Here is a 25,058-nt window from a genome sequence, read left to right as displayed (position 1 = left end):
TTCATAGGAATATCATGGGTCAAAACCGTATTTGTCTTAGGTGTCTTGTCTCACTGAAGTTAGTGGGATTATTCCCACAGAGAAGACCAGGAGATCTGACACGTGAGAAAATGTTGTCACACAGACCTTATCACGGTAGCTAGTTACCAGTTTGTAGTAAGGCGTGCCTATGAAATGGACACAGATAAGCATATTACCAAAAATGATAACACATATGCAAAGAAAGAAGCAGATATTTACATGCAAAAAAAAGTGTGTATTAAAACCTATTTTTCTCATTCATATATATATAGATATATATATATATAAAGTCTCAAAGAAGTTTAATCCATATAAAGGATTAATGGCTTGGAGAATTAAACTAAACACAAGTACCATGAGTTACATAGTTATAAAAATGCTTTAAAATCAGTCATACTAGTAATGTCCACAGAATATTTTTATTCGGAAAACGGATTTATTATTTGTTTTGTTTTTGGGAGGGGAAGCTGTTCTATTTCTCTCAGGTTAAAACTTGCAGATTTCATTCTAAACCTAAATTTTAGCAAGAAAATTAACTAGCTCTTTAGCACAGTTGGTTACGTTATTTATTTTTAACATTTTGGCAAAATCAAAGTAACATTTCTATAAATTGTTAAGGAGTAACAGAGGCTACCCCTAGCATTTCTATTTCATGTACTTTGCCACAAGCAACCTTGTCTAATGTACTAAGGGTACAAACTCAGATTTACCTGTACTAAAATGCTGAAAGTGTCTGCCACTGTGACAAAAAAGCTCTTCAGTGCTGGCTGCTCAGTAAAAGTCTGATGAAGATTTTACGAATCTCTCTAAAAATCTCGTTTGAATGAGTGAAGCTTTTCTTCAACAGAACAGGTTACCCTTTCTGTTTCTGTTTTGAGTCGTCCAATTCAAAATAAATGCCGAGTTAGTCTAGGCTGACTGAGAGGATCACCAATCTAACTCATCTAGGATTTATAAAGGGACACTGTGCTGACACAGTGCTTGTATATTATCTCACCAGAATGGTTAACGCTTTTACTTTATGACAAAGTGCCAACCTGTATCTGTATATTGTAGTGATTACTCCTGTTTTTTTTTCTACGAGGTAATGTATTTCAATAACAGATGTGTAACTGACTTCATGTCTGTTAGTTCCACTGTTGCTTTTATTGGTTAGCGCACTCACAACAGCAGTGTAGCTAGAGATTTTCTACGTAGTATTAAACGGTAAAGTACTAAGCTAGAGATCATTTACAACTAGCAATGCATATTTACTAAGGTATTTATTGGAACAGCTCAATACTACAAGATGTATATGGTCAAATTTGAAGAAGCTTTTGAAATCAGGCTACCACTGCTACTGGATAAGACCATTTTTTGGATAAATCACCTGCCCTGGTTAAAGTTAGACAAGAGCAAAGAACACACTTTATGTGAAAAACACATAGAAGGCAAACATTTCTTCCTTTTTCATCATATCTTGATACACTGATTTGTAAAGACTTATATCATAACCTTTGTTATAACTATTGCAACTCATTAAAACTGTATTATGTAATATATTTTGACTTTTGGTGTTGCATCCTTACAAAAAGAAGCTGGTCTGCATGAAGTTGCACATGATTGCTATGGGATTCCAAAGGTTCAGGATAAAAAATTAATGCAATTAAAAAAAGGCATCCATACTGCACATAGTTTAAGAGGTCATCAAATTTCTTTATTCAAAAATACATTTTTCCATGGTTTTTTTTACACTTCAGTTAAAAATAAGTAAATTGTTAAACTAGAATGAAACAGTATCTTTTTAGAATTATTTGAGATTTCTTTTGCCTTCTGTTGTCTATGGAAGCTATTTAAAAGTCCCAGACTTTTTATCAAGCATTATTTAAAGAATATAAGGGTAATTAGAAGATTGTCAATATTACAAGAATTAAGATCACCCCCTGGAGAAGGGGAATTTAATTGAAAACTGTAATTTCCTTCAAAGTCCAGATGATGCATCTTCAAAAATATTTTTCCGTAACTTTTAATAATAGGGTTAGATTACCCTCTAGAAACAATTATTTTAAAATTTCAATTGAAAAGATTTTGCAGGTAGGCTCATATCCAGTAAATCATTCATGAACAGACTTTTAGAACAGAGAAAATGCAGAGAGAATACATAATTTTTTTGTTCTAATTAAACATAAGTCATAATCAGTTTGTTCACATCTAATTAATAACTTCCAGTTTCTCTGAAAAGAACCAAGTTTTAAAATGACTGCTCTCCTGAAACAGGTCTGAATTTTATCAAGCTTCCCTATAAAATAGGAATATTTATTCATTATTCCTACTTAAAAGTCAACCACCGCTTTGGATTTGCTAGGAGTATTTTATCAATTTTATCTTGGGATATGCCTCTAATTAGCATTTTAGGAACTATATTTTTAAGGATATGTGAATATCCATGACCTCCATATTTCATCAACCTATTCTTAGTGTGCACATCATGAGCGATCAGAATTCTGTCTTCATAGCCTTCATCGATCAGCATACGAATCCTGCAAAAGTAAAAAGAATACCTGTCAGTAAAAGGTTCTCACTCTGCAACAGCACAGAACTGAGCAGGATTTAAGTTTTTTACATTATTGCACTGCTAGACTGTATTATAACTGAAAACACTTATTTTTAGCTACTCAGAAGACATATTCCTTATATTTAATTGAAATTAAGGCACTTATTTTATTGAATGAAAAAAAAAACACCTCTGAAAACATACCACCACACATCGCAAAGTGGAGAAGGAAAACTCTTTCCAGCTGGCACATGACTTTGCATTCCCAGTCCCATTAAGTCCAGGAGGAATTCAAGAACTTCAGCATCACCAAACATGGGATACAGGTTTTACATACATGGGTAAGTAATAATTTCCTACATAAACTCCTTCTCAGCATGATCGATTCATGGGGTTATTTCTTGCTGCTGTCACAAAGCTAGTGTCATTACATTTGTTAAGGACCAGACTCTGTGTGTGACAGGTCCTTTAAGAAGCCTTCTCATTTACACAAATACTTTCACATCTTTAGTTAATTCCTACTTAGCAAACCAGGTTAATAAAAATTTTTAAGCTGTCAGCATCATATTCCATATAGACAGTTATCATCCAAACATGTTCAAAGATGTTCATTAAAGAAGAAGATAAATAAGACAGGCATTGCACAGTGCTAGCATATGCCAGGAAATAGGAGTTCATACAGCAGCCCAGCTAACCAGACTTGGCGAAATGACAAGAAGTCAGCTTGGAAAAAGAAGCAATCTTTTGGTCGCTCCCTTGTAACCCGTCTGCAACAACAAGTCCTTCCGTTCCACATTTCACTCTGGGAACCTTAATCCCTTGCTCAGTTCATTTTTTAGAGTTTATTCGGTGGGTGTCTGTATTGCATGACTGTTAAGTTTCCCATAAGCTTCAGTTTAGTTTTTGGCAGTAGATTGCAGCATTAAAGTGGCAGGGACGGATAGACCAGACCTGGAAAGTGCTCGTTGCTCATGAAGGCACCCAATTCCATCATTTGCCAGCGCTGTGAAATTCTAATTCTTACCTTCCTGACTGTGCTTTGATCAGCAAGAAAGCAAATACTAGTTTTATAAGTAACCACACTGTATCTGAAAGCTCTTACTGTCAGTTTTTATTACAATTAGTTATGAGGAGATACAGGTAGCAGGATCAAATTAATATGGGCAGCAGAAGAAGGCAAGTAAGATAGAACTTGGTAAAAAATTAGCATGTCATAAAAACACCGTAAATAGTGCAATACAGTGCACAACATTACGCATTCTGTACTATTACAACATCACAAGTATCTTCTCCAGCCTGAATTATAGAGAGACCACAAGCCAACCAAAGAATGAGAGCAATGACGCTGGAGGAACTAAGTTATTTGCTGACCAAACATCTTCTTAGAATCATCTCCTTTCATACTTGGACTCATTTCTGGGGTTGGGGAGGCATATGGTCCTTTGTATTCCATATTCATTGCTGCTTTTTGCTCATTCCTGTAAGTTTAGTTAGTACTTGCTTCTGACTCAAAGAAAACCTGTCCCTGAAAAAATTCAGTTTTTTACTTGCATTAGCAAATAAAAATTGCAGCAAAAATGCATAAATACACACACAGCTAAACTGTGTTTGCATACGTATGGCATGACTAGTTTGTTTTGAATAGACAAGACCTGAACATAGATTTTCCATTTAGTATTTTCATCAACACATTTAAAGGTCAATTTGGTTTCCACCTCTCTGATGCTGTTTGGCAAAAAAATCCCTAAGGAGATTGCCACTGCTATCGTATGTCCAGCGTGGATGCATCAAAAGCCCAACAAAATCCATTTAATGGCACTGCTAACTCAAGTGCACATATTCGCACCATACAATGAGAAGACAAACTTTTCGTATTTTCTTCCTATAGACAGCCTGCTGCAACGACACCAAGTTGGGCGGGAGTGTTGATCTGCTGGAGGGTAGGAAGGCTCTGCAGAGGGACCTGGACAGGCTGGATCGATGGGCCGAGGCCAACTGTATGAGGTTCAACAAGGCCAAGTGCCGGGTCCTGCACTTCGGCCACAACAACCCCAGGCAACGCTACAGGCTTGGGGAAGAGTGGCTGGAAAGCTGCCCAGAGGAAAAGGACCTGGGGGTACTGGTTGACAGCCGGCTGAACATGAGCCGGCAGTGTGCTCAGGTGGCCAAGAAGGCCAACGGCATCCTGGCCTGTATCAGAACTAGTGTGGCCAGCAGGAGCAGGGAGGTGATCGTGCCCCTGTACTCGGCACTGGTGAGGCCGCACCTCGAATACTGTGTTCAGTTTTGGGCCCCTCACTACAAGAAGGACATGGAGGTGCTGGAGCGCGTCCAGAGGAGGGCAACGAAGCTGGTGAAGGGCCTGGAGCACAAGTCTTATGAGGAGCGGCTGAGGGAACTGGGGTTGTTTAGCCTGGAGAAGAGGAGGCTGAGGGGAGACCTCATCGCACTCTACAACTACCTGAAAGGAGGGTGTAGCGAGGTGGGTGTTGGTCTCTTCTCCCAAGTAACTAGCGATAGGACAAGAGGAAATGGCCTCAAGTTGTGCCAAGGGAGGTTTAGATTGAACATTAGGAAAAACTTCTTTACTGAAAGAGTGGTCAGGCCTTGGAACAGGCTGCCCAGGGAAGTGGTGGAGTCACCATCCCTGGAGGTATTTAAAAGACGTGTAGATGAGGCCCTTAGGGACATGGTGTAGTGGGCATGGTGGTGTTGGGTTGACGGTTGGACACGATGATCTTAGAGGTCTTTTCCAACCTGTATGATTCTATGATTCTATGATTCTAAGAAATACTCAAATGCCAGAGAGTTTAAGGAGAGACATTGGTGGCTGAGCAAGTATCATGGATGGAATGAAAACTTTGCCATGGTCGAGCAAGCACTTGTTAACCAAGGCATAGTCCGTTCCTCTACACACATTCCTCACGGTGCTTCTGTACATGCTGACCTCCAGTGGCACAGGGGAGGGGAGGAGGCACAGGGGAGGGGAGCAACTTTACCCATTCTAAATGTGGAAACTGCAGATTCATTGCAACAGTTTAAAATACTGAGTGCAAGACTGACAGCCCTGTTAAGAGAGAGAAATTATTTCTAGTGTGAAAAGCAGCAGCAAACACTTGGCATAAGTGGAACAGTAACCACAGCACCTTCTTAAGAAGAGAACGGCCTGAAAACAGAGAAGAAAAGTCTTGAGGCTAATCTGACAATGAGGGGCAGGGAAGCTACGTCTGAAATATAAGTGAAAGCTAGAAAGTTACTTCATCAGTGATCAGGGATCATAAAATCTTTCTCATCAAAGAGAAGGAAAGAATTGTTTCTGACTCTGCAAGGAAAAAAGACACAGGCAGGATGGCACCCCACCCCCCAGAAACCTGCCACTTCACTGCACACGAACACTGTGAACAAGAGCACAGGAGGACCACACCTCTGGACAGAGTGAGAAGCCCATTCCCAGCTGATCCTACCTGTCTCAGACAGTTTCTGCAAGAAATGCATCTCCTCGGCAATACCTTGTGTTGTCACAGCACAACAGATTTGCTGTGCAGCTGAGCTGAGACTGCATGCGCTGATGAGAAGCAGGGAAGAGGCCTCCTGCCAGTGGGGCCAATATTTTCATTGTGAGTGTGAGGTGCATGGGAGTTCTGAGGAGACAGGAATCTCATCCTTCAAAAGAAAGAAAGGGCAAAAGGAGAGGGGGAGGAGAGGTGAAGTGCTTGGAAGAACAAAAGTCCAGTTTTCAGGACGGAAGCACGGATCAAATCCATCCAAGACAACCAATGAGTTTTGCTCGGTTAGCGCATTTGTGAGGAGATGCAACGGGCTCAGATGGTGCTTAGTAGCAGCACTAGGTTTCCAATACTATGTTTCAAATACAAGCCAAACCCCTATATAAGCCTTGTATCTCCAGCCTTGTCTTTTTCACAGTCTATACAAATGCAGCAAATGATAAAATTCAACCAAATCAGCATGGGATTAGGATGGAGAATAAAGTTAAAAAAGCTTTTGATCTTTTTGTCAAGTAACTTTCTACAACACTATAATTCTACATCTTCCTTTGCAGATGGAAGAAATTACACATGCTGCCCTAAAGACCTAACAGCAGCAGAAAAAAAATTGTCGTTATTTTAGTATGAACAAAGACAATTTTGAACAGCAAGCAGAATTACTCTGTGATTTTACCTTAAAACAAATACCAATAATACTCATTTGTCAATGGCAATGCTACAGCTTAAACTTCATGGAAGCAGATACCTTGCAATTCTTTCATTGTCGCTCGGCATGTCAATATCAGGATGGAACTGGTAGTGAAGAAATTCTGTACCAAATAGGTCATACTCTAAATAGCATCCCAGTTTAGCAAATTCCAGAAGTTTCTTTGTATCAAATATAGTCCTGCAGAACATATATAACACAACGTCAGCATTGTAACAGAAGAGAAAAAATCTCATGGTACGAGGATAGGTATTTTGCAACTTCCTTCCTACTTGCAAGGAACAAAAACAATAATCTAGGATTTAATTCACCCTTTTGAAAAACAGGACTCCTGTTTGACACGTGCACCTTAAGCTGCTACACAGCATTGTCCTTCTCACATTCATTTAGGACTTCATGCATCAAAAAAACCAAACCAAAACCAACTCTTCCCCCATGAAATAATGAAAACATTTATGATAATCTTTAAGTGGAAACAGGAAAGTTACTTACTTTTGATATCTCTAAACCTCTCAACAGACAACCTAACAAGGAAGGACATTTAAGGAGGAGGTTAATTCATAGTGACATTTTAAAAAAAGACAATGGATTACTTACACAAGACAGATTTACTTTCCCAAAAGAGTTACAGGAGACAGCTACATCCAGGGCTTGTTTCATCCATCACACACCGGTAATACACAACTTTGTCTTTAGTTTCTATTCTGTACAGTGATGTTTCTAGATTGTCATTAGAGCAGCAATATATCATTGTTTGCACTGGGATCTGGCCAGAATGCCTTAAGGAAAGGCTCTCACCAAAATATATAATGGCACTGTGAGTACCTGGGACATGGGCTTTGCAGCAGATTTGAGAAGTGAAGGAACAAAGCTACTAAAACCAACACTTATTCAGAAAAGAATGGCAACTGAAATAAGAGCTCTCTGGAATATTTTTTTTTCTTTGAAACACTTTTACCAAGAGCATAAGCTATCTGAAGGAAAGCAATGTATCAAGCGATACATTATAAATTTGTCTTTATAACCACAACACAATTTTTTTCATCTAAGGAAAAAACAAGTTTCCTCAAGAACAGCATAGTTAACCAAAAGGGCAGTAGTTTAATTTTTTTTATTATTGCAGATATTGATGTCACAAAGTAATTTTACCCTTTACAATTACATCACAGTCTGTTGCTATGGAAATTACTGATGTCACAAGTTCAATATTATGACTTAACAACAGGATCAAGTAGGAGGAACAGATGGGTTGAGAGAGAGAAAACCCTCGTTCAAACAAGCCTGCCATCAGCAGGAGTCTAAGACTTGCCAACTGTAATTAATAAAAATGTTATTTTAAAATAAATGTTACAGTTTACAGAGATTCAACATTTATTACCAAATGAGTTTTCAAATTGCAGAACAGGTCATTTTAGATCCAGCCCTGCTCAGTTCAACAGGGAGACAGTAGCCAAGAGTACTCATCCCTGTGCAGGTGGCAAAAACCACCCAACAATATATTTCAAAATCACAGCCAGAGCAATTTCTTCTGCAAAATACTGTTAGCATTGTGCTTTTGGGTGCTCTGTCCCAACGAAGAGCAGGAGAGCTTAATTTCATCAGCCATTGGGTCCCCTTGTAAGCCACAGGGATGTAGCAGCAGCAGCAGTTCCCAGCTCAAATTGCTAATCCCTGTGCTGGAATTAGGTGTTTGGGCAACACATGTCCCTGAGCAGCCCTGAACGCAGGGAAAAGGAGGTGGGACACAGGGAAGCATCCTGTAGTTTGGACCTCATCCATAAATCACCGCAGGGACATCCACCAAACCATTATCAAACAGGCATTCATAACAGTTGCTGTGAGCCTTCTAACAAAAGCTACTCAAGTGAATCAGTGTTGATCTCTACCAAGATACCTTTATAACCTTAATCCCTAATAAATGGCCAAAGCCAAGACCTCAATAGCTTTTGCTTCCCAGCCTTTATCTATACCATAGTTTCACTATGGACACTTGCTACCTTTTGTTCTAAGGTGCTAAATTGCAAAACATGGTAGCCAGCATTTTAGTTTTATCATTTGACTGTATATCCACCTGAAAACTACCGTTTTGTCTATGTCAAAAACAGGCATGAAATATGGAGCTATGTACAAATTTATCTCACATTTAAGGGACTGGGATGCTCCCACGTCGATTCTTCTCACTGGAGGAGACTTAAAATGTTAAATGCACATTGCAAAGCCAAACTTCACAGTAGTTTAGAGTTTATGTTATAGCAAGTGCCAACCTGAATGTGTGAAAGTAATGATAGAAGGAGTATGAGGAAATGTCATATTGTGCATCAGCGGCTGTTAGTGAAACTGCACCTCTGTCTTGACTGTTTTCTACTTACATTGCTTATTTTCCACCAATAAATCACTGAATTCAACAATTTACAACAGTGTATAAAGGCAAAAAACCATAACTGGATGTTTATGTTTTATCAAAATGGCTACGTAAGTACATACACCTGCAGCTTGCTCAGTCCTCTTTCATACAAAGACTTAGGTAACCAGTTTTTCTTTAAAAATGAGAGAAAAACATAGCTATAGATAAAATGGAATGCAGGTAAATACATAAAGAATGCCCATATCATTTAAATATAATCAAATATAAATAAAATTTTGTGGCACTGAATTTTATGCTCCTAAAATCCCCAAGTAAAACATTGAGCTCTGTGTGAATACAAAACACCTGTAGCTTGATTTACAAGCTCTCAGAGCCTATAACCGTTAGAAATTTGGAGCACAGTGCTCTTGCCTGTATTACACTCACATTGAGGGCAAACAATCCAATTGCTGAGAATCACATGATCACAAACGGTCTCCATTATTCAGCAACTGGCCAAACTAATCAATGCTTGGACATTTTCCAGCTCACCATGAACAGCACAAGGTCACACAAAACTGATTTGGTAATAAGAGGCTGTGTTTCTAAACCGGAGAGAGAAAAGCACCCCAATTCCTCTCCACGTCTGATGTGGGGTTCCTGGTTTTTGCTATCAAGGAAACTAAAAGATAGCAATCTGGTCTCTGCTAAGAGCTATCCAAAACCCAACTATTTTCTTTTTAAGCAATATTTCTTCTGTCTGGTAGCAGAACTGAAAAGGTCTGGCTTCTACTTTGATCCAGCATCCAGCCAAATCAAGGAGTTCTCCACTAGTATCTGAGAGACTTTGGTCAGGCCCTTAAGAGTGGCCCAGGTTTCCAAAACGCTGGAAGCCCAGCAGCTTCCCACCCAATTTGGTGAAAGCTGCTCGATGTCCAATGCTTTGTAAATGCAGTGATTTGTGCAGGGATATGAATTAATGGAATCCCCATTTTTTAAAAATGTGGCTACAGTTATTGCTGATCTCACACCAGGCCTTCAAAGAGAGCATTTAAAATGCCCAAATCTCTTTGACAGTGTGAACCTAAAAGCTGACCCCGACTGAAGTGCTGGAAGCTCACCAAGCTCTATATAAGCAGTTTCACATTTTTAAGTGAGTAAACTTGAAGATAATTCTTCGTGTCCTGATCCCAGTGCACAACAGAAACCTAACTATTTGCAAGTAGTTCCCCCAAACCCCAGCGGGTTGTGGCAACACTGCCAGAAGAACAGCAGAAGAGTCTGCTTACCTGTCAAGGTGAGACATGACTGTCTTTGAAGCATCAGCCCCAGCTTCCTGCAGAACGCGGACAATCTGGAAAGGTGCATCGCTGTTCCTGCCAGGATGGATGATAACGGGGCACCCAAGCTGTGACTGAGCCTGCGCTGTTGCCTGAAGCACTCTGTGTTCACTCTGAGTCAAAGGCCAGGAGCAACCTATTTCTCCCACCACACCACACTTGATGTTTGTCCCATCTGCTCCATTGAGTATCTCATCAACAATAATCCCTGTAAGCTAGAGAACAGGAAAATGAGATTTTTGGTTATTAATACTATTTGTGTTAAATAGCATCAAATTTGGCCTGTGGACACTGTGCTAGTTATACTCCCAAGGTCTTTCAGAACTTATTTAATTAACAGTTGGGTGTGTGAAAACACTGCAGTTAAAATCTGGTTTCTGTCAACTAACGTTATGCTAGCCATTCACAAAATAAACACAAAGCAAATCAATTTAACAGTATCACTCACACAGTTGCCCAGGTTTGCTGAGAAAGCTGGTCTACATAAAATTTGAACACTGATTTAGGCTGAGACTAATTTTTATTTAAAAAAAAAACAAAGTTAGCTCAGTATGAAACCTGTGCCTCACACTCTTGAATTGGCTCTAGAAACAATTCAGTGTAATTTCTTGCAAAATAAGGGCTCAGAGAATAAGGAAACCTTGTCACTCAGATAGGGAAGGGAGAAACTCCGGCAAAGATCCTGAAGAGACAAGTTTAAGGCAAATCTTGTGGGAATGCCGACATAAAACGACAGGAGCTCCAATGACTTCAGAACTACAAGAACAAAGCTCAGCTGACAAACTTACAGAGTCAAAATTAGCTTGCTTTTAAAATATTCATAAGCAAAAAAGACATCAGAATCTCCTAATAAAAGCATTTTGTTATAACAGCTTTAGTTTTTCTTTTCCAGAATAGGCCACATATCTTAAAGAATACATTCAGAATTCAGAGCACAAAATGGCACTGATGATGATCTTCTAACTCTTTGGCCCTTCATGTTAGGGAAATCATGACTTTAAGGAAGAATAAAGTGAACAAAGGAAGAAAATTTGCAAGCAAATCCAGGAAGTCAAAAAACCCCACACCAATTTTCAAATAAATCTGTAACTTATCCTTACTCCACACCTTGTCTTCTCAATAGCCTCATACAACGTATTGGGAAATACTCAATCTACACGCAAAAGTCAGTCCAAGATATTACAATTTACAGCAGGTTTCTGCCCAACACTCTATCCTATGATATAGAACTCACTCCTCTCCTGAAGAACATCTCTCCTGCAGCAACATCCTTGTGTCACTGAATAGCTCCGGTAGGGCTAGCAACAAAATACTTAAATTGTCTTTGCCTAATCAGAAAACATAATCATGTCAAATTCACTGGCAAATGAGGAACCACTGGTTATCACGGATCAGTCACTGCACAACCCTTTCTGTCTTCTGGACTGGATTAAGTATTTATTACCTGCTAAGTACAGGACATCTGTGGGTGTCCAGCAGTCCACCAAATACAGAAGGGAAACCTTTGCCCCAAGAAATCTGTTTGTATCAAATTTCAAGCAATGCAAGAATATTTTGGAAAACTAGTACCATTCTGTACAGCTTGGGCCAGCTTGGGTCCAGTGTGGTTGGCAGCACTGCATCACTTTATATCTGCTCAGGTTTTGACCATTGATTTTTAAAATTACTTTGACTCATTTGTAAACTATGACAGATTTTTAAAAAATTTTCTCAGCTCCGTTCATCTGCTTTCACAGTCTCCTGCCTTGGAGAGTTCCCTTCCCTCTTCTCCCTATCATCACATTTTCTTAATAAAAGATGAATGGATATTTATTATTATAGGAATATCTGGGGACCTTGGTCATTATTAACACATTGTCTTAGGCATCGTAGAAACAATTCGATGTAGACTCTACCCTGAAAAGTCTGGACAAATGGTAGAGAAGAGAGATGTAACAGCCAGCCTGAGCAGAGCAATGATTTACAACCGGCCTGTAAATATTGCAATTATTCATGCTTTTTACAAGAATTCTGGGTGATCTCATTGGGAAGCAATTAGCCAGAAAAAGAGACAAAAGAGGCAGAAGGCATATACTCCTTCTTTAAAAATTGTAAAAAGAACAGGATAATTGGTGTGGTACCAGATGCCCACACATGAAGTACTTTATTTTCCTTTTACTGTTGCATTATAACAAATCCCTGAGAGAAAATGGAGCTTAAGAATTGGAAATGCTGACAGATAATCCCAGCACACACAAGTAGCGCTGGTCCCGCTGTAACAAACAAGCAGTAATGCTGTTCCCAAGTTTTTCATGTTGAGAACTCTAGATTTCATGTATTTTGCTGGAACTTCTCTCCACCTTTGATTCCCCCAGGGATAACTGATAGAGAGAGTCTCCAAAGCAATGGTTAAGACTTACCTGCTCCACTGTCATGGCATGTGTTTGAGAAGAATGAGTGGAATCCACATAAAACCCAGCCCCAGCAATAATATGGACTCCAGTTTCTTCAGCAAGTTTCTTCAAAGTATTCATATCCCGATCAATTCCTGTGGTTGTGTTTTCCACGATCGTCCCACCACCTGCTGCTTTAAAATGCAAGAGCTCCTCCTTCACAGCATCTGTTTCCTGATACAAAAGAAGGTTTTCTTTATGGCTATAGGGGTTTTGCTTAATCCAAAACAAGTTCTTCATCTCAATGGGCCCATCAGCCAGAGGCTCTTGGCCTGGAGAAGGTGGACAAAAACAGCAGCTGTAGTTCATAGTCAAGTGTTCATGAGTCAACGTGTAGCCAAGGTGGTCCGGATCCACAGGGCCCAAGACAGTCTGCGCTTTCCCTGCCAAGGAAGGCATTTTTCTTCAACAAAAGGAAAAAAAAAATCAGATTAAAAGAGTCTGTGAAGGAAGAAAAAAGGAAACAACACCTTTTCAGATGGAGCAAACATTTCTTACTAAATTTCTGAATTCCCTTCTCTCTCTCACGCACGTACCTACACACTGCGTGTTCACTGGGAAGTTTTCAAACGCTGTTTCCAGTAGAGTGGTCAATACGAAAACCAAAGCATTTATTTTACTCAACTGCACTTGTATCAGTACTCTAGCAATGTAAAAATACCACATTTCAGTACAGGGAAATCATCATAATTTATTGTGCTATAGTCAATATCACATTAAGATAAATGTTTCCTATTTAATAACAACCACTGTATGTTCATTTGGAATTCTCTGCTCTTCAGCAGCTGTCAAATTTTGTCAGCTTGAGCCACCAGATGAACATACTTGGCACCAAGGCTGAATATTCCTCACTGGTACGTTCATTTTATTTATCTGTGTCCTCCAAGACTCACTACTCCCCTTGCACACTGAGTGAAGCTGTCCGTGTTTGGGCACCTTGTCTGCCCCTCTGTATAAGGAACGCCGGGATGGGGATGATCATCTGCTTCTTAGACTTCAACAGAGGCTCAGGTTCTCCCGCCAGCTGTGCTGTGGAGGTCTGGAACAGCCCAGGACAACTCCTCCAAAGCCAACAACAGTCGCTAAAGATAGAGCGTGGCCCTCAACCAGCAGGGCAGAAGACAAAGTGCTTTTCTCATCAGCTTCATTGGCCAAATATTTTACCAGTTAAGAACAGACCTTACCCTAACAATTTATATGGCTCAGCCTCTGAGAAATTTTTTTCTTCATCTTTAACATGAACAAAACAACGTTATTTCTCAAAACTTGAAATGAGTGGTGACAAAGATATACATCGAGCTTACTATCTGCAGTTGGTTCATGTCAAAGGCATCTGCCCTGTACAAGTTTGGCCTGACTCGCTACAGGTTAGAATTAGCTGCAGCTCTCCCCATTGGGATTTTGGGGCATCTTTTTCTTTTGGGGGTGGGGGTAGTCTTTTTCGCGTATGTGCCATATTAACATTAAACATAGCTGACTACCCAGCTCATGTTAGATTTGCCTGGTGCTAGTTGCAAAGGCTTGAGGATATATAGTTATAATCCCTAGTCAACCAAAATCATCAGTTATGAAACAAAATACATGTTTAATCATGTCCAGAGGACAGGACTAACTAGAGCATGTATTATTGATTAAAGAGAGAGGTCTTTCCCATTCTGTCTCCCTTTTAGTGAATAATATCATAAACACGGGTTTGCTACTGGTGAAGCCCTCAGAGGACACTTTCCTTTTAACTGCTAAAGTTAATCTGCCAGGATGACGGAAGAACTGAAATCTGAAGGGCACTGAACTCTACATATCAAAGGCCACAAGAACGTCGAGGTCTCTTTGGGGATACTTTCATCTCACAAGAAGCAGCCACTATCAGAGTACCAGTGTACGAAAGTGACCCAGCCCCTGCAAAAGCAGATACTGCCTGCCTAGTGAAGTCTGTAGTCCTGGCAGTTATTTTAATATGAAAAATTATGGATAAGAACGAGAAAGGACTGACTGACTATGTTTGCTTGCCTTGTGTAAAAGCAGACTTAGGAAGAACTGTTCTTTTATGAATTTCATTTCTAGAGTAGTATGTTGACTTGTTTGAGAAGGCAGAAGAACAATTAATCTCATAGAACAGACTGCTAGCTGATTAATATAATGATTTATTTTTTGCCAAATAAATTAAGAAGTGCATGATTTCAGAAAATATTATTCTTGAGCAAATAATTAAAAGCAAAATACCTGTCTTAGTCAGAAACTGCTGCTAGCTGCAATTCAATTAAGTTGTCCAACCCAGTCATTAATTTTATCCTTGAACAAAGCTGGTGCTCTATAGAGCAATCCACTATTTTGGAAAAAGTTCAATGATCTGAGTCATTCTTATATGCACAGCAAAGAGACTAAGATAATTCTAAGATAATTGTATTACCTTTGCTTTTTTTTTTTTTTTTTTTTTTTTTGCGTTAAAGATCTACACTCTGGTATTCAGTAAAACCCTGACAGCATAGAGAATGATAACTACTCTGCATTGGAGACACACTTTTCTCTTCCCATGTTCATCGACAATTTTCAAATACATTTATTAACTTAGGAAAACAAACCTATATAAATATTTTGTTATATAATTAAATATATAAGTATTGAAGTTCTTTTGATAAAACTTGACACAAAGCGATTACAGTCTGTTTCCTTAACAAGTTTCCACTTCAGTTTTTTAGTTATTTAATAGTGCAGTTACTCAAAAAGGCCACTCTAATTGAATGTGAATTTTTGCTCACTTTCAGATTACTACTTTGATAAAAAGTTGACTTTCAACATTTGTTGCCACTAATTCCTTTCTGACACAGTTAACTTAGATTACCCGCAATTAATCTGTCCTGACCACTGCGAAGACCTATGGTTGCGTGTGTGAAATCTTCTTATGCTGTCTTCTGATTTATAACAGCAGGAAACATTTAAAATTACCAGTTCCAGTGCCAGGTTTCTCTTGTAGCAGATACCAATCTGTTGATTTTTAGACTCTAGATTTCAGATTATAGCACACATACAGAGTTTACAGAACCAGTGCCTACTATTGAACCTTTTGATTGAGGCCAAGGATTTTTATAAATATAAGAAGCATCACAAAACCAGAAACTGACCAAACAGCATTTAAAGTAGGCCTAATTTTGCATGAAAAATATGATTAATATTAATGTATGTGCCTGCTTACTAACGCAGTTTTAGAAACCCACAGCTTTTAATAAAAAAATTATGAAAAATAAAGACAGCCAACAACCTATGACTGGAATTATTTTTAAAACTACTGTCCTGGTAGCTTCCCCACTGTCATTTACACAGACAGCATGCCCTGATTATGCTATAATGACACATTATTCATAATAAGATTCACTTGATGGAACCAGAATTTAATTAGTGTCTTTAAAACAGATTTTAGGTGCAAACAGCTTTTAAATGGAATAAGGATTGCTGCTTTATTTAAGCATGTATACATTACTATAGAAATCAATGTTCGTGTGCTTTACTAGTGACTTGCGTTCCATGTTTTACACAGACCTTTCTTCTGAGAAAGCTGCTTCTTTCATACACCAAGGACTGAATTCATATCACCTCATTTAGCCATCTAAAATGATGTATGTCTTCTCCAGAAGACCATTTTCATAGTGGAGAGGAAAAGACATATCCATAGGCAACTCATCCAGCCTATTTTGAATGTTCGTAACAGAACAGGACGAGTCACTTTCTGTAATATCAGCCTCCTTCCATGGAGGGAGCCAAGAAACAATCCTGCACAAGACAAGTATATTTTAGATGGTCCTACATAAGACGTATGAATCATACTTATTGAATCTTAACCCAGTCTGAGGGGAGGGGGAAAGGTGCCAATTCCTATGACAAAAGATAAACAGGTAGGCTCTCATCTGGCAACAACAGGTATTTTGGTTTTGGAAATCACTAATTTATGCTGTGGTATCACCAAGGTGCTCCTGCATAGAACAAGGCTTCTCTGCTCTAGGTGCAGTATAAACAGAGAAATAAATAGTATTTCCTGAAAATTACATATTCAGATAAAAAGAAAATGAGAATTGCTTTAACATATAACCAAAACTTGTATTATTTCACAACAGCCTTGAAACAATACCTTAACATTTCTGTAATAAACTCTGGACAAATCTTTACAACCACCAATAGTATGGTGCATAAAACACGACTGTCACCATTAGCCAACTATTAAATACTGGTGAAGTAAATATTTTTCCTAGAGGTATTGTTAAGAGGAAAGAGACTTGCTGCTAAAAAGGTCATGATACTGCATTCCTGACTCTGGTAAAAACTCCACTGAGTTCAATAGATGTTTTGCCTGAATACTGATGACAAGATTTGTGTTTCCACTTTTCCCATCTGAAACTTGTGCTTCAGTCACTGTGCCATTTTAATGGTCTTGTAATGGGAAGCCTCTCTAGGTTTGGATTAGTTTCCTACAGTAATCTCATATTGCTGAAACATTATAATCGCATAAACACAGTTTTCACATGCTAACGCCGCATTTGTTTTGATTCGGTAAGCACATTTTAATGGTATTAGCACAGATTCTCTCTAGACTTGTATGGGAATCATTTTACTGCCATTATATTTCAATGTGAGATTACAGCAACACTAAATCCAGATTGCTGTGACACGAAATTTACAAAAAAGCAAAAAGGATGGCTCAATAGGTATTTATTATATTCAGAAAAAGTTAAACACAGCTGCCATTTAGAAACAAGGGCTGCCCTGGCTGCATCAAGAGCACTGTAGATGGGTCTTTCCTTTATAACCATGCAGTCCTTGGAAATGTGACACAGCGCAGGTTCACTATATATTTACAGATGGAGGAAATACTTTGAGCATTCAATTCCACTGTGAGCAACCTCTACAGACCATGGAAAAGCCCCAAATTAGAAATATATGAGACATCTGTAGTAAATTACCATTAGCTAGTCTATGCTGTGTTATCTCACCATTCGCCACATGTAGGCATTTTGCGACGAGGGGAAAAGTTAGCAAGACAAAGGAAGACGAGAGGCAGAGGGTAAGAGAACACATGTAGACTATGTCAGGAAAAAATTAATAAATGAACTTCTTTCTCTCTTCCTCTATGCTCCTGCCAATTCTGTAGAGGTTTACAGGGTGGAAGGAACTCAATACTGCCAGCACAGTTCTTCCTCTTCCCCACCAGACCAGCAAGTTTTCTAACTTCTCTGACAGATGGGTGCCAGATCTACTTTACCTTCTTCAAAAATTTAATCACAAGGGCTAATTACAGGACAAACATGCCTGAAACCCATCTCTCTCTCATACACTGGTTTCAAAAAGCATGGCTTTTTTGCTTATGCACAGCATCAGGGAAGCGCAGCTACAAGGGGCTGTGGAGCAGAGTCCACCACTGGTGGGGGAGAGCAGCAGTAGGAGTGAACTTGCATCTGCTCCAGAAGGACAGATACAGGCTTACCTGTCCTTTAGCCCAGCAATTCCCTCTGCATCAATGTCTGTAAAGGTGTCCACCAGCCTGCGACGCCATACTCCTACAAGGGCATTCTCACAGCACCGATAGTTGTCTCTGTGTTACGCGAGATAACAGCACATCTCATACTACTTTTGGGCTATTTTGCCCAAGAAACAGAATTTGGAAATGGAGTAAAAGTACTATGAAAAAATGCAGGTTTCTGGGCAAACTTCTGTCTCTTCTGCAGAAATGGCAAATGTGCTTCTCTGAAGGTGATGCACATTATTCTCATTAAAGTCATATTTATTCTTCCCCGTCTTCAGGATTGACATTGGTTGGAAGTGACATTGGTCTTTTTCTTCTCCCAAAGAGAAGAGTAGGTATAAGATTATCATGATTAGCTGAACTTCAAGCTAATTCAGAAAAATGAGCCAAGGAAAATAATCTTATCTATTCAGAGGCAGTGTTTTCTTTTTTCACTACATTCATACTTTATTAATTAAAAAAAAAAACAACAAGTATCATGACAGCTTTTCATAGTATGGCCCCTTGCCTACTACGTGTGCAGAAGCGCAGTAAGGGGACAAGGACACTGGATGTATAGTGCTGGCCTTCCTCCTAGTTCTCAGTCAAACTGCATAAGGATGGCACACTAGTACTTCCACAAGCATCAACACTGAGGCAAGGCTTTGTGTCCTAAGGATCGATGTCACATGGGAGATTTTTCATGTCTTGACTAAAGCTCTTCTCAGAGAGGAGGACAACACTTACAGTACCTCTCTCCTGTCTAACCCCATACAAGCTCTTCCTTTAATGGGGCACCTGCATTTTCCCATCTTTGGGTGGCTATATTTTCATGGAGCAAGTAAGAACTTCACCATTTCAGATATCTGTACTCTCTCGACTGGGTAGAATTGGCTAACAGATTGAAAACCTAGAGAACTCTTGGGGGAAATATTTAAAAAGCACCACCTATCCCTACCTTGCCGCCTTATTTCCTGTAACACACTGTTCTGGAGATACTTAGAATTGTGCGTTAATGCAGTGGCCTTCAACGACCTAGCTCTGGTCCCAAAACTATTCAGAAACATGTATTTCCTTAAGAAGCCAAGCTAAAAGAAACACTAAATATTGTTTTTTACTAGATCTTCTATATATGCTTTGAGCAACCAAAAAGCTTTTACACTACAGAAATGAGAAGGGATACCGGAAGTAAGACTTCATATTCGGAAGTAAGACTTTATATTAAGTTACAATACATGCTATGAAAAAAATTAGGAGAACTCTATTCTAACCTAGCTCGACAACTCTAATAATCCTACAACGGTAAGCAGAAGTCCCAGCAAAATATGCATGTACACACACCACAACAGTTATGATGCTTGGCAATGTTCTACAACCTAAAAGCAAAGTCACTTAAATAATAGGAGAAATTTAAACACTATTACACATACGTGAAAGGCCAATATATTGATTCGCTGCCCTCAGAACCTCCAAAAAGCACACTTTGGGGAAAGGAATTGGGCAAGTGAGAAGCAAAGCTTTTAAAAGTTCACCTGAAAGGGTAAGTGAAAATTTTCACTGTGTACTCCCTCCATTGCTCAGCTAGTGGCAGACAGACAGACTTTCCAGCTTCTCATGGTTTGAGGGTCAGTCACATTGTTGCTCCAGCTAAGACTTTGAGCCAGACGTACATGAACCAGGTTTCTTCTTTACAGTTGAACAGCTACACCAGAACAAAGTGCGGCCTCTCATATCGATTTCACAGTATGGCCATACCTTTGGGATCAAAGCAAGCACATGTGATCTGCACATGACCACGTATGCACGCGTACAGTGATTTGCCCCAGAGGCAGAGTTTAAGCCACTTAGTATGTAATACTTTGCACACCTTTTTTTTCAATTTGGTTAAAGTTCAGTTGTTGTAAGCACAATAGTCAGACTTTTATTTTACCTTATTGCTGTGCAGATAACAGTCTCAAAACCTAGGCTTCTTTGAGCAAAGTCACATTGAAGTTTCCTTTCCTCAGAGAGATCTGAGACCAATATCCCCATAAGAGGTTTTTCATCAAAATCTCGTTTAGAAGAACTTCAGGGGATTTTACATTTTGGGCAGCTTCCAAAATTACTCCTGATAAAAGGTCAGATAAAAATTCTCCCCTAGGGTCCAACATTACATTAATTATATTTTACATGCACACATAGTGTTTTTAGGCCAAAAATCATGACTGAATTCATATTACGCTATATGCAAATATGGGCTGAGTCCTGCATGCTGATGCATGCATTTGTATTCTTAAGCCTAAACAGAATCATATTTGCTTCTCATGGGTACTGGGCTACAAGCATACACTTTCTTTCTTGCTAGGACAACATGATATAGGAAAAAAGTTTGTGCTTCAGAAATGCATGTCCAGTCTTCATTCTCTCTAAATTTCAAATTTGAAATTGAAGCATACACATAACTCTACTCTTACTGTTACTCTCATTGACTTTAATTGGTTTTCTCTTTATTTAAGGTCACATATGCTTAAATATTTTCACATGAGCTTAAACATTTCAGTAAGCATGTTGGATGGAGCATTATCACTCACTTGTGCAGCACCATCACCAAGAGCAACACCAAATCAGTCTATGGATCTTTACATGCAGAGCTAGAGAGAAAAGGGATGGAGGTCAAAGGCACCAAAGAAGAGACATCATCCTTCTCACCACACATATCTATGCAATGGAAGTACAATGTTCATTACTACCTCCTGGTCAAGACTGGACATTACTAGCTAGAAAATTCAGATGAATGAACCCCAAGGTCAGCTTCGTGGCAGAACATATCAGTCACTGACTCACGGAGGCCTGTGAAGCCACACACTGTGGAGAACAGCATGGAGATCGGATTTAGTGCCTCATTCAAGATCTCAGACTGCAGCAACTGGGATAAGCAGTGACTTCCAGAAAACTACTTTCTTTAATAGCAAGCGATGGGTTTAGATGCACGGAACTAAATTCAGCTTCCTAGTACTGCAAACAACTGTATCCCAAAACTTGCTATCAATCTGAAGACCCACTGGAAAAAAAATACCCCAAGAAAAGCCTTCACAGTTTCAACTGTGACTGTTCTGCTATGGCTGTGCCAGGAAATGGAAGCTGTATGCTCCTCTCAAGGTCCACTTGTGGGCAAGAAACTAGCCCACACAAGAAAATTAATGTGAGCCAAGTGAGAGCTTAAAGCTGACGGGTGTAACTTAAAGAGTATCTTTTAGCTTAGAGACTGCCTTTATAGAGTCTGCATGCTTTGTCAGTAGTCAAAGACAATGACCTCTTGCTTGTACAGCTCCTGGTGCTAAGTTCTTACCCACAGCTGGGTGCAATAGTGAAACAGCTGGAACAACCAACACACACAAACTGATGAGACTGTTTCCTGCATATCCTTCTGCTTTCTTTCCAGGTATTGCTGAATCTTCAGTCTTAACAACAACTGGACGCAGAACCCTGCCACTGTTTTGTCTTTTTGTACCACAGAATGGGATATCACAGTATTTCTGAAAGAAGATACAAACTCAGGATCTTTGCCCTGGAAACTATTACCTGTTTTTTTTTTTAAATCTTTGCTACCTAGTCTAAAGTGAGTAACACAGAGACAAGTCCTGCAATAAAGTTTACAACCCTCAAGAGTTTGAGCAGTAAGACCTATCTGAAAATGACCCATCTGCCAGAAGGTACACAAATCACAGCAAAGAAAGAGTTAAATTCCTTTCATTTAGTCGTCACTACAAAGACTCAGGACAGGGCAAAGACAACTGTGGAATAAAACAATTCTCCTTTTACGCTTTCAGGTAAGAGGTGAGATCCTCAAAGAGCAGAAAAAGAGACAGTACCTCAGCAGGTAACATACCATTCGTCTTTGGTCCTCCCTCCTTTACAGGAAAAACCCTGTGGCTTTGCTCCATGCAAAACTGAGGTTTCAGAATATCTTTGAGAAGAGTGATCCTACATGTTTCTGAGATCCAACTGAAAAATTGTGATTTACTTAAAATTGTCATATAAGAGATAATGGTGGTGGTAGTGGTGGTCTTTCTTCTTCTTATCCAAGTAGTTAATACTTCTGAAATATATCCCAGCCATTCCTAGGATAAAATGCCTTTCTTGGATTATTACCCACTACATATTAATATCAGACTAAAGACATGGCCACTGCTTAGAAAATTCTGAGGAAGCTTTTTAATTTGTGACCAGAAAGTGATGTTAAGTGGAAAACCTACCCTACCAGTTTTGAGAAGAAGATTAAATTTCTTTTTAGAATTAGGGGTCGGGACAGTCCCTTTCCCTTCTAATACAGCTGGTAATGCAATGACTTGTATATTCTCCAGAAGCAGAGAAGACCTAAGTTCAAAACTGCTCTGAATCAAACCAAGGACTTGAACCTTAAGTTTCCACAACCTAGATGGATTTCTAATCCTCCCCCTACCAGACAGGTGGCCAGTCTGATGCAAGCAGAAGTCTCTCTCTGTTTTCATGAAACCTTAAGAAGTCTTGGTTTCAGCTTACTAAAAAATGAACCTTGTTCAGTATTTCAAGTTTTGAAAGATAGCAAAAATATTTGAGATCTGCAACAAGTGAAATAAGAAATAAAATCCACAGAATGTTCAGAGAAACAGTCCTTTAATAAACACAGAACTCGTTGGTGCCATATGCTTCACTATATACTGATTTTTATATGTGAGGAGCAAGCTGACGGCTCCCTAGCCACAGAAGGAAGCAGTGACACTTGTTCCTGCTACACCACGCATGAATTTAATAAGTTAGCACTGGTCACCTACACGAAATGTAATTAAGCATCTGAATGCCACTGTTGCCACCTTTGATTATAACTACAAAAATGAATGTGATGATGGTGACATGATGGCAAATATTATGTTTGTTAAATTCCAAACCATGAGAGACGTTCATAATAACGAATGACAATTACGTAGTCTTTCATATAACAATCCCAAAGTACCTAACAAAATGATACAAAACTGCCTATTAAAAGCACCGCTTTACCCATCATTGAAACATAGCCTCCACCAAAAAGAAGGCAACGACCTTTAAACACTATAGAACATATTACGACAGAGGACGTCAAATAATGTATCCAGTATAAAGCACAGGGGAATTCCAGACAAGCAAAACACAATCTTCCAAAAGCAAGTGACCTCCGGCTAAAAATCTGTTTAATTCAAAAGTATCACAAGCCTCTAACATACAGAAGATACCATCCTTAACAACAGACATCCCTAAAAAAAGTATTGTGTCTACAAGTTTCTTAGAGATCATATATACTCATGTACTTGCTAGGCCAAAAGATGCTCGTCTGAGTTCCTCACCAACAGGACTTGTTTGCTTCAACCCGGGACCATGTCACCACAACACAAGACCTGCTGCAGAGGGGCTGCCAAACACCCAAGCCCACTGTTGGGCAGTGGCTTGGCTACAGCGCTGAACCCCACTTGGCATAGGGAACCGAACCCCCCTCACTCAGAACCAGCACTCCTCTCCGCAGTTCGCCAAACTGGCGCAGGGGGAGGACAAAGCAGGGCGTCTGCTGCAACTGCGTTCTGTAAAGGGCAGCACACCTCAGGCCACGGAGAAAATGCATGGTGTCTGCATCCCAACAAGGCTTGCTGGCAAGTCTGGAGCTTTGCTGTTGAGCCTTGTCAAGCTTAAGCAACTCTGGAAGCATCTTGCAGAAGGCTGCAGGTGCTTCCAATGGAGAGGCAGTTGAAGGCAGGCTTTGAAGGTCCCAGTTTTGGATTGAGGCATTTGTTCCCTCATGGAGCCACCCTCAGGGACTGGGAGAGGAGTACTAGAGAGGATGTAGTTCCAACATCTAACTTGTTATGGCGGTACAAATATTAAATACCAGCTCTAACAACAGCAGCGTAGCTGCACTCACACAGTGAAGCCCTCCTGAGCTGGGGCGTTACTCTGCTGGTAACTGTCATCCGATCCTCTGAAACACTTTTCCAGAAAGGAGGAGGTGTTCGTCACCTCAAGCTCCAGACCTGCTGCGGGGCTTCCTACAGGTGCCCTGCCTGCCCCAGCGCCGCTGTCCCGGCCGCGGTCTCCGCCCGCGTCCCGCCTCCGCTCCCCCTCTCACGCCAGCGGCCCCCTCCGCCGGGGCTGCACCCGGGCGGGCCGGGCCCCGCCTCAGCGCCCTTAGCCCCGCGGAGCGGCGGCCCCCTAAGCCCCGGCACCCAGACCTGCGCTTGCCGCCACGAAGCGGTGGCCGGCCCGCCCGCCTCAGGCCGCCGCCTCCCGGCGCGGCCCCAGCCCTACAGGACCGCGACGCGCGGCCGTTACCCGCGGCCGCCGCTTCCTGCCCTCCGCGTCTCAGGCCCTCCCGGGCCGGCAGCGGAAGGGGCGGAAGCAGCTCTCGTCGGGCCGAGGGCATTAACGGCGAGCCCGGGCCGGGTCTGGGCCGCGGGAGGACGCGGAGCGGCTCGGCGGGCTGAGGAGACGCGCCCCGCGGCCCCGCCGCGCCCGCCCGCCCGCCCTCCCGCTCGCTCACCCCGCGGGCAGGACCCTCCGCCGGCAGCACGTCAACCCCGCCGCCACGGCAGGGCCCCCCGGCTGGCAGCCCGCCGCTCCCGCCCCGCTCGGGGCGGGACTTCCCCGCCGCGGCCCGGCCCCGGGGACGGGAGCGGGCGGTGGAGGCGGGGGAGCGAGCCGCGTG

At 40.7% G+C, this 25,058-nt stretch overlaps 1 protein-coding gene across 4 annotated transcripts; it reads right to left on the bottom strand.

Annotated features, from left to right (window-relative positions):
• Positions 1-1,695: 1,695 nt before the first annotated feature.
• On the bottom strand, positions 1,696-24,993 carry PTER (phosphotriesterase related). 4 transcript variants are annotated; one of them, XM_075143865.1, is made up of 6 exons: positions 24,894-24,967; positions 12,850-13,285; positions 10,400-10,665; positions 6,806-6,946; positions 6,064-6,217; positions 2,452-2,540 (listed from the first exon to the last, which is right to left on the bottom strand). In XM_075143865.1, exons 2-5 carry the CDS (start codon positions 13,279-13,281, stop codon positions 6,073-6,075), a joined length of 984 nt encoding a protein of 327 aa, XP_074999966.1. In that variant the 5' UTR covers positions 13,282-13,285; positions 24,894-24,967; the 3' UTR covers positions 2,452-2,540; positions 6,064-6,072. The 4 variants fall into 4 exon arrangements, with proteins under 4 accessions (XP_074999963.1, XP_074999964.1, XP_074999965.1 ...); XM_075143862.1 differs by lacking the exon at positions 6,064-6,217 and having other exon boundaries at positions 1,696-2,540; positions 24,894-24,993; XM_075143863.1 differs by lacking the exons at positions 6,064-6,217; positions 24,894-24,967 and adding an exon at positions 24,686-24,726 and having other exon boundaries at positions 1,696-2,540.
• Between the last annotated feature and the right edge of the window lie 65 nt (positions 24,994-25,058).

The sequence above is a fragment of the Calonectris borealis genome, chromosome 2 (genome assembly GCF_964195595.1).
Source record: "Calonectris borealis chromosome 2, bCalBor7.hap1.2, whole genome shotgun sequence".
In the NCBI taxonomy this organism is placed as follows: domain Eukaryota; kingdom Metazoa; phylum Chordata; class Aves; order Procellariiformes; family Procellariidae; genus Calonectris; species Calonectris borealis.
This window is presented reverse-complemented; position numbering and strand designations above follow the sequence as displayed.